Source organism: Porites lutea, chromosome 4 (genome assembly GCF_958299795.1).
Source record: "Porites lutea chromosome 4, jaPorLute2.1, whole genome shotgun sequence".
Classification (NCBI taxonomy): Eukaryota; Metazoa; Cnidaria; class Anthozoa; order Scleractinia; family Poritidae; genus Porites; species Porites lutea.
In genome coordinates, this window is record NC_133204.1 from 24,786,618 (window position 1) to 24,797,400 (window position 10,783).

At 38.9% G+C, this 10,783-nt stretch overlaps 1 protein-coding gene across 1 annotated transcript; it reads left to right on the plus strand.

Annotated features, from left to right (window-relative positions):
* Positions 1–2,348: 2,348 nt before the first annotated feature.
* Positions 2,349–4,728, plus strand: LOC140933039 (uncharacterized). The gene has a single exon (XM_073382552.1). The coding sequence runs from the start codon at positions 2,729–2,731 to the stop codon at positions 4,121–4,123; it is 1,395 nt and encodes a 464-aa protein (XP_073238653.1). The 5' UTR covers positions 2,349–2,728; the 3' UTR covers positions 4,124–4,728.
* Positions 4,729–10,783: the final 6,055 nt, after the last annotated feature.

Genomic DNA, 10,783 nt, shown 5'->3' on the forward strand with positions numbered 1-10,783 from the left:
TGGCTTCTTCGATTTCAGTGTCAGCCAATAATATCGTATGACTAAACGAGCCCTTTGTAAAGTTACATTATCGGACAAAAGAATCTAGGCTTATTCAGGGGTTCTTGGAGTAGAAATAGAGTATTAACCCAGTGTTGTGTTCAACAGCAAGTGTGAGTCATCCATGATGTCAAGCAAGCCACCTAATCGCAAACGAGAGTCTTGTGGGGAGCGTGCTAGCCCTTGTGCCGAAATCACGAGAATCAGCAGCGATCAAGAGAGCAGAGGATGGCAGAACGATATGTTGCAAGCTTTACAGCGGAACGCTACTCCCGAGCCAATTCGCTTAGCATGTATGACTAACTTGCCTTCGAGGCCCTCCTTTTTTCAGGAAGAGTTCCATGGCCGAATTCCACGGGAGAAAGCAGAGGAACTACTCTCTGCAAATGGCCCAGTCAACGGGCGATACTTAGTCCGCGAAAGTAATAGTTCTCCAGGTGATTATAGCCTGTCATTAAGTTACGATGGCCGTATTTTACATTACAGATTAAAATATGAAAATGAAAGATACTTCACCGATGAGAAGGAATCCAAATATTACAAGTCGATCACCGATCTTGTTGTAGACGTGCTGAGCATGTATCGTTTGGTACATAATGTTAGTGGACGTGTACCGAAAGAAGATAAGAAAAAGCCAAATTCCTAAGGTATTTCGAGAACGTCACTGGCGAGCTTCACATTTGAAGGAAAAAAATCGCCAGGTTTACTTTCTTCGGATCCGCGTGCCCAACAAAACGCACGAAAATGTCCTATTACAATTAAATTGTAAAACGGTGCATTTCTTTAGGAATTCTTAATTCTTCAGACCCCGAATGCATCCATAAGATCAAATCTAAATCCATATTTTTTATGATTTAGACTATGATCCATGCGCATGAACACGGATCTGGATAGGAAAATACTCAGCAAGCAGTTTTCCCGGGAAATATGAGGCTCGCCCTGTTCTCGCAAGTTCGCGCCAATATATTGCTGGCACGCTAAAAGAAGTTTATTTCTGTCTTTGTATAAACGAATCCAAAAAATCGGAGATCAAGAATCAATAATGGATTGTCCCAAGAAATCGCACAATTAGTTATTTGCCAGTGATACGACTTTCTTCCAACTTTTGAATCCGTTCATGAAGGTGTAACAGGGATTTTCACTACCATTCGGTCTTAATTAAGGTGTTTCGATACAGTTTTTCAGAGGCCATACCGATATTTTTCAATCGCCTTAAAAGTGGTTTTTTCCTTGTCCGGTCGCTATCAAATTTTCACGAGTAATTAGCTATGGATTGAAATTTGTGAAAATGTAGTCTTAAGTAAATCGATATTACTATGACAACAATAAACAAAAAAATTGGAAATCGATAAAAGCCGAATTTTGGGTGATCTAGACCTGCTACTGAAAATCCAACACTAGGAACTCAAAGTTCGGTGTTTAGCAAACAATCTCCGTACGTAAGAAGTAAAAAATTCTGTATGTTTGAATTCGACTAAAATGAAAATATATTTCAAACCTTAAATTTTCAGTAGCCGTGATAGATTATTTAATAAAAACGTTAGAATTGACTCAAATTATTCTTAAGTAGCGTCAGAATGCTGCTTAATATCATATTTTGATGCTAGGAAATTTTGGTGTACTTTCGTTCTTGCGATCTTGAAAACGAACCCGTTTTCTCACCACCTGTACAAGTGCAACTTCATTCAGAATTTAGACTTTTAGCGCTTACTTGTATATCTCCGAAACAACTCGAACAAATTTTTTAAAAATCTCTTCACATAATTTTAATAGTGTATATAAAAATGTCTGAAACTTTCATTAAGATTGATTCACTGCAACACCTTAAAGTTTCAAGACAAACCTTACGAACCGGTCAAAAATCTGGGTTACAACATTCACTGTTTTGACGTTATGCTAATTTTTTCCAAAATAATGCGCACTATACATTCCTCCATGACTAGTGCATTTTAGTTTGAATTTATCGGATCCTTTGAATATAAAACATTGACAATATTCACACTGGAAAGTAGTGAAATCCCAACCTCATCACGGGCAATACCTGAAGCTTAAAAAAGGTATACCCCTTGCTGGCGGAGCCTCCCGTTATAGACCATTATAGGGAGTATCCCCCGGTGGGGGGGGGGGGGGGTTGGTAAGCATAGTGGAAGAATGACTCATGCAGTCTGAAAACGATGATTTTCGCGGCCCATTTCTTTCCTAGATTGCGCGTCATCCTCGCGTTTTTTGGGATTCGACTCGCGTGGTTCGGATGCGTTCTCTCATTGGTTATCCACCTCTGACGTTGCCGCCCCAAGTGCTTTTCTGTAAAATGCTCAAGACTTGGTGCGTGTTTTCTCTGGTGTATACGTAATGGTGTGTTTTTTACTCGGAAATTGCGGAAGTTTGAAGGAATTTTGCTTTACAAAGGACGTGGACAATTTTCTTATTACTCATTAAAACTGCCAAAAGCGAGTGACGAAGAGCAAGGTCAACCGCAACCTCTGTGCCCCAGTGAAACCTCGCAGCAAACGGGATTGATTGCTTTGGCTTCTTCGATTTCAGTGTCAGCCAATAATATCGTATGACTAAACGAGCCCTTTGTAAAGTTACATTATCGGACAAAAGAATCTAGGCTTATTCAGGGGTTCTTGGAGTAGAAATAGAGTATTAACCCAGTGTTGTGTTCAACAGCAAGTGTGAGTCATCCATGATGTCAAGCAAGCCACCGAATCGCAAACAGTCTTACGAGGAGCGTGCTAGTCCTTATGCCGAAATCACAAGAATCAGTAGCGATCAAGAGAGCAGAGGATGGCAGAACGATATGTTGCAAGCTTTACAGCGGAACGCTACTCCCGAGCCAATTCGCTTAGCATGTATGACTAACTTGCCTTCGAGGCCCTCCTTTTTTCAGGAAGAGTTCCATGGCCGAATTCCACGGGAGAAAGCAGAGGAACTACTCTCTGCAAATGGCCCAGTCAACGGGCGATACTTAGTCCGCGAAAGTAATAGTTCTCCAGGTGATTATAGCCTGTCATTAAGTTACGATGGCCGTATTTTACATTACAGATTAAAATATGAAAATGAAAGATACTTCACCGATGAGAAGGAATCCAAATATTACACGTCGATCACCGATCTTGTTGTAGATGTGCTGAGCATGTATCGTTTGGTACATAATGTTGGTGGACGTGTACCGAAAGAAGAGAAGAAAAAACCAAATTCCTTTCCCCACTTATTTAAGCCCCATAGCTACAAACATTTCAAATGGTGTGCTTTTTGTGGGGGATTCTTATGGGGACTTAGAGATCAAGGAATGAAGTGTGAGGGATGTGGCCTCGATGTTCATGGACGCTGCATGAAGCATGTGGGTGAAGAGTGTACTAAAAAGTTGCCTGTGAAAGAAAAGAAAGAGCCGCGTAGAAAATTTGTTCCCATTAGCTCAAGAACAAAGAGTGTTTCCAACGAAATATTCAAGCCTACATGTGAGTATCAAGAGAGTTGTATTCGTTTCCTTACTCATTTGAATATTCCTTCACAATATTTTGCGGTTGATGCTCTGAATCCGTGTTATTGTGAAGAGTGTTGTGTTGATGTTGACACCCCACTGTGTAAAACGGGTGATCCACCTCAAATGTACTCCTTGCCAACTGGATGGTGTCGCTTTCAGCTTGCACCTGTCTGTAGTGAGGCTGAAAGTGATATCATATCATCAACTTGGAACTTGGCATTTTTGTCACTGGACCCAGAGGAAGTAACAGAAATTTTACGGTCAAAGTTTACGGAAAATCGGTCAAATGATTCAAGTCAAGAAGGATCCAAACCTCTCATCAAGTTGACTCCTTCCATTATCTGTGCAGATTTGGATGCTCGTAAGCTAAGGTATGCTGATAGTGACAGTGGGGAGAGCAAAGCTGGCCAAGTTGTACTACAGGCTTACATTGAGCCTTATTCCTACCAAATGATGCGCAGACCAGGATCAACAGAAGAAATTGATCCTTATTTTAAGATGGACTCTATTTACTGGGTGACAAGGCAAGCTCTATCTATAATACCATTTGCACTGCTTGTAAAAACGATGGATGCAACTTACCTTAAATTATAGATTTAAGCAATCTTTATGGGTCCCTTGGTATATTACCTGCAAACAAAATTTCTTCTGTTTAATTGGCTGAGATCTGTTGTATTTCAGCATAGCCTAACTTATCAAAAAATTTTTCAGGTAGCATAAACAAAGTTTTGATGTCATGATGTGTTTTGATATGTGACCAGTGATTTTGTTACCTCTTCGTCCTGCATCCCTGACACAGAAAAATCCCCAAAGATGCAAATAATTCATGGCATGTGTCCTGTAGGACGCAAAGATTGATCAGTCGATATAAGCATCTGTATTTGTAGAAATATCCGGCCCATGTGTGTAATAACTCTGTAATTTCTGTGGCAGTTATTATGGCTGTTGTTTAATGATGCATATTTCTTTTAGCCTTTGTTGTGCTTTAAAATAGAAGGAGTATATTTTAATATCAGTGTAGTGTAATACAGAGGTTTTGAGTCTGTCATCAGATTAACTGTTAGGTTACATAAAAGCCCAGGCGTTTTCAATTTTGGACAGTTTTTTAAACTGGGACTCACTGGTTTGGGACAGGGACTAATGATTTTTAACAAGATGAGTCCCTGGACTCACCATAACTATTTGTAACAAAATCACTGGGTGACTTACCATAAAACTCACAAAACCTTGAACACCAAAAATCTTCTTTTCTGGAATATTTTTGTGTTGCAAGGTAGGAGTCAATCAGTTGTTGATTTGTGATGTTTTGGCTTGCCTGTATGTCCTGATCTTTGCTGTGATTGGTCATAGCATAGTAAAGCTTCTCAAGGTATTTCAGGTGTTCACAGTGTATTTGTTTGACAGTAAAACCTTTCAGATCTTTACAAGTAACACCTTGAAAGTACATCATTAATTTCTGAGGTCAAATATTAGGCAAGTACACCTCATGCAATTTCCTTTCCCAGTTAAGCCATTTTTTCAAAGTGGTGGCCAATTCCAAACAGTTAGTTCCCAAGCTTTTGAAAACAAAACGGAAAATTGTTTTACAGTGGTTATTCCTTAATGCCAGTGTAAAGCACATGCAACAAAATGTGCGGTCAGTCTCAAAAGAAGAATAAGGCCCTGTTTATATGGAGCAAACTTGTCCCAGAATGAACGGTCACTTGCATACTCGAGTTACCCCCCCCCCCCCCCCCCCCAGCAAGCCAACTTCCCCTACATTTCCGTAAAAGACATGGCAAACTGTTTTCGTGAGAAACAAAAAGTTGGCTGGGCTGCAAGGATGACCCTCCTAACTGGGCCAACTTTAACCTCATATAAACCTTTTGGCTTGCCCTGTCAGGTCAACTCGGTCAAGGCAAGACAATCATAGTATGTGCAAGCTCTCTTAGGTTGGGCCAAGGGTCAACATTTTTCTCATATTGTCACATAAATGCTTGCTTAAATTGAAGCTGGGACAAGTGTTCTCCATATAAACAAGGCCAAAGGGGCGCAAGAAATGAAACAGTGCCCTACATGGAAAATGTGCTATTTTTTCCTAAACAAACAAGGATGTTAATGTTTAAAAAGTAGATGTTTTGAGCCTGCATTTGGCACCATTAAATGAACTTAAATATTCCTTTTTCTCTGAAGTGGGTACAATTTTATGGCCTTGGTTTTCTCACAGTGAGATCAGATGTAACCAATTTTATTACAAGTGGTAACAAACAGAATAATATTTGGGTAAAAGCAACCATAAATGATTTTATTAGCTTTATGAAAGGAAACTTTAGCTATATAATATTCATGACTAATATTATATGTCTCAAAGAGACAGTGGGGTTGGTGCATTAATTTCTTTAATTTTTTTTTTTTAATGTTTTGGTCCCAAATTAAAATGTGAATAATTAGCATACATTGTGGTAATACTGTTCCTTTCGTTTTCTTTTTCTTTTTTCCCTTTCCTTTCCTTGTTTATCATTATCTGTTAGGTTTGTTGGATTACTTTCAGTACTGTTGAAACCTTGAACTTGAATGGGTAAACAAGGCAAACAGAAAACAGCTAAAAGGTTATTACCAAGATACCTAGCTTGGTGATAACCTGGACTTCCGAGAACTTGGTCCTTTGTTTCTGAAAAAACATGATTTTGTGCTGTTGGGGGACTGAAAACTTTCAAAGATTTTGTACATAATTTCTTTTTTTATGAAGGTAATATTATTTGGGTGGCTTTTGCTTTTCCATTTAGCAAAGGTTACTATGAGATCACTTTGTGGCTTTGTTTAATGTCTAAGTGTTTCCCATAATTATTATTGTTGTCTTAAATTAACAATATACAGTGTATCAGGTTGTTTGGAGTCAGTTCTTCTGTTATGGGAGAGTTATTTTGTATAGTAAACAATACAGAACTAATATCAGTACCACAAGCTCTATTTTGTGTCCGACACAAGTGATCAGTAAATGTATTTAAACGTAACCAACTTTTTTTAAAAAAAATTCTGGATTGAACCATTTCCTTTACATCCATATATGAGCACATTAGGGGCTGGTTTTGCATTTCTAAATTTTCATCAGATAGGCTAATAATGAATATTTTTTTGCAAATCCCTGTCAATAGTTTTATAACAGAAACCTCAGTTTTTCTGTAACAAAAAATGATATCATTCCTCAAACTTATTCATGAGTGATGGAGCTGTTTGTTTTTTTGCTTTATACTCATTACAGTCTTCAAGAAGGTTCACTGAAACTGTTAATAATATTATATTAAGGGACTATTATTGTCACTTAAGCTGTTTTATACATGCTGGAAATTAAAGGTGGCTTGTAAAAATAGATGAAATGTTCTACTCAAAATTTGCACATACAAGTACCATTATTTTCACCGCTATGATGACCTGTTTTTAATCAACACCGCTTGAAAATAGATTTTTGTCAATCAAACAATTTAAACTTGAAAGGTAGTGTATTTCCAAGTGATGCTGATTTCAAATGTTGCTGAGCAGTGAAAGTAATGGTTAAGTCTGTCATTGATATTGTTTAAGTGTATCCATGAGGCCCCTTCCCCAGATTGAATGGAGAAACAAATTTAAAATTAATGTTACAGTGCTCTTTTGGGGGTGAAGAGGAACTTGTTGTACCATTTGCTAATGTTAATTTTGTTTTAACTTTCTGTTGTCTGGACATCTTGTTACCATATAACAGAATTAATAAGAATGACAAATAGACAAAGCTCAGCCTATTCAAGACTTTAAGTACTGTGACCTAAATATTTGCATAGTATTTCAGATTCTTCTGAGATCTTTAAAACAACATTGGAAGTTTGCAGATTTTTAGTTTGAATGGTAGCCTGCGTAGCAGATGCTAGGAAATAAATGGGCCCATCCTAGCACCTGCTACACAGGCTATTTGAAATGTAGTGATTTAAATGAAGTATGTAGTTTTAGAGGATCACACCTAATCAGTTTTGTCAAATAATCAAAGCCCTCACCACAAAACAATGGTTTTTGCAACACCGAGACATGTTCAGTTTTGATGACAGCACTATTTTTTTATTACAGTGAAATTTTTTAATACATGTAATTTTGGGCACCAATAATTGCATATCTTTCCCAGAAATAGCTTGAAACCAATGTAAGGAGCAAAAATAGTTAGTGAAAACTCTTGGAGGGCTAGTTTACAGAAGTTTCATTACAATGTTTTTCAAATTATTGCTTTTAGTAGCATAGGAAAGAATGTTTTCAGGGAAATAGACATAAAATATCTGAATTCTTGGTGAGGACACTTTTTCCACCAGGTTATAAATAATTATGTGAACATGTTTCAATGTTTACCCGTATAAGTGTCACTGTCATTACGTCAAAGACAATAACTGCATTATTTTGTCAACTACTTTTGTCAGTGGGTGATAATATAGAAATTCCTAGCTTAAGTTTCTTTTACTATTGTTAAGAATAATTGATTATATTTCTAACAAGTAATATTTTTGTTTACTGCATTGCAAATTTACTAATTTATACATGATTTAGTAATTTGAGGCTTTATGATAGAGAAATGACTGATTGGAGTGTTGGTAGGCAAATATCTTGGCTGTGCTCAATGCTGGTGTTTTTCTCTATGCTACTACGTTCTACTATAAAGCTTTTAGCATTATTAAGATTTAATTGTAGCAATATTAGTTGGTTCTATTATGAAGTACTAAAATGCACAAGCTATTGATTCTAGGACCACAATGATATTTCAATAAATTGTTGGTCTGCATATAATTATTTACCTACTACTGCTCTACTATTTGGAGAAAATTTTACTTTCAGAAAATTTTTGTCAGTGTTGGCATGTTTATGTTTAACATGCATTCATTGCTGTGATAGGTCGCAATTGCTCTGGCTAGGTCACCGGTCTACATGAACAATTATTGATTAGATCACATAACAATTAAAAATTGGCTAAAAAAGTCACTTCAAAGTAATCATAAGAAGTTGAACTGTTTGTAAAACTGCTACAAAGAAGTCAATGCTACAAACTCATTGGCAACAGCTACAAGACAAAGTTTGTCTGTTCTCTGTTTCTGAGTGTTCAGCATTGTCAGATTACTAAACCTTGTTTGTGGGGTAAGTGACAGCCCGAACCCCTTCGCAGTCCCTGATAATGGCCTTTAAGGGGAGGCAACCCCATCCCGAGGGGTTTTCCCTAAAAAAATGGGTCTTTTTAGGGAAAAGCCCTGGGGACCACGTTGATGGGGAGTTTCAGCTTGAAAGGGGGTGTCTTTTTTGAGCTCCAGATGTATGAAAGGGTAGGATTTCACTGGTTGAGATATCTGAAAGGCCGGTATAGAAATCTGTTATTCTGGTCCGTAAAAAGGCCCAGAAGGGCTAACAGATGCATTTTTACGGCTTTGAAAAAGTCGAGAAAATGTTCTCGTTTTGTGCTTTATTCATATTTAGAGCAGTTAAAAGGGAAGAAAAGTTCTAAAGGGGTACCATTCAGGCGCGTAGGAGGGGTGGTTCGAGGGGTTCGAACGAACCCCCTTTGCAGGTTAATGATGGAGGACTAAAAACACTCAAAGTTTGTTTTCCATACATAGTGATACATACCGGCTAAGTGCAAGGTATCTCGGAGCAAAAGCTTAAGTCCCCAGTTCACCGGCTCCGCTGTCTTTGTACTGAAAGCAGCGTCAAACGTCAATTAGTATTAAACACGTATCACCTAAGTCCCCCCAAAATCGTATTCCCCGCCTTTCGTCTCTCGAGAGTCCATTTGTCAAATACGGAACGCCTGTTAAGAAAATATCTTCAATGGTGGGATTATGTTGACTACATATAATACTAGGTCACTACAGGATACACTCGGGCCACAACATGGGCTACTTAATTATCAACTCACAACAGGACTATTCGTAAAGCAAACTTTGCAATTGCATCATCCTCGGGTGGAGGCCTTCAAATAAATTGACAACTTCGTCCAGATCGAGAGGCATATCGTACTTGATATGCATGATAGCCAGTGAGGGTCAGTAAGCTACTCGGGTTAGTGCCATCTGTAATTCAGGAAAGCCAAATCACTGCTCAGCAGCTAACTGACTTAGTAGATCTGTACAAAGATGATCTACCTTCGCCGCAGCTCTTCTTTGCCGAATTTGAGCGTTGGAAGATGAAGGTGCAAGCTAGGATAATTACGGCTGATTCATGCGCTGCGTCCCTTAAAGCATGTGATCCTGATGATTTCCCTAACCTGTACATTCTTCTCGAGATTGCGGCTACTCTTCCGTGACATCGTGCGAGTGCGAGCGTTCAATCAGCACAATGAGAAGGCAGCTGAGAAGGCTAAACAATTACGTGAGATGTACCATGGGCGAGACTAGGCTTTCCTCACTGGCTATCATGCATATCAAGTACGGACAGAGCGGAGCCGGGGAACTCGGGGGCTTTAAAAGCTTTTGCTTCGAGATACCTTGCAGCACACTTCGAGTTTTGTAAAACGTTTCGTGTACTTAGCCGGTATGTATCACTATGTATGAATGTTCCAAGTCAAGCGGAAGTATTGTTGTTATGACTAAAAACACCTGTCATTTCGACTTGATCGAGTTGGAAATATTCACGTGGAGACTACTGAAAATAGCATTTCCAGTATTCTAGATTTCAAAATTTTCTGGGTGAGCAATTGCCCCAAGAAACCCTCAGAGGCTCGCGCCTTTGGCGCTCGCAGGATTTCCCGCCGTTAAGAAATATTCGTACCGGTACGAACACCCCTTCTCAAACCCCAGCTATGCCCCTGCCATTTCTCGGTTAAAGGTACACGAAAGGGGCATCTTTTCAGTCAAAATAGTGTGTAAAATTTATGCATAAAACTTTGTATAGTACCACCATCCCCCCGGCAGTGGAACAGCATATAAAAAGATGCATGTGAGGCAGCAAAGGCTTTGCCCGGGGGTGGAGGGGGGGCAATACTTCCTTAAATAAGCCATATAGGTATGTGCCGCCCCCAAGGGTAGGGTTTTTGCGCCTTTTTGGCCTGAAAAGTAATAATGACATAATATCTTAGAGACCAGGTCTGAAATTGGGTATGGATTTTAGAGGTCAGGTCTGAAAATAGGTGTGAAAAATGACCTTTTTTGGTCTGAAATAGGGTTAGGATTTGGAGAACCAGGCGGCACACCCCAACAATAGGTGTCCTGTGGTTTATCCAGAACGAAATTCCCGCGCAAAAGAAAGAAGAGAGAGAGAGAGATAGAGAGAGAGAGA

Bases quoted from the DNA above. Each gene is read 5' to 3' on its own strand.
- LOC140933039 (XM_073382552.1), top strand. From the start codon at position 2,729: ATGATGTCAAGCAAGCCACCGAATCGCAAACAGTCTTACGAGGAGCGT.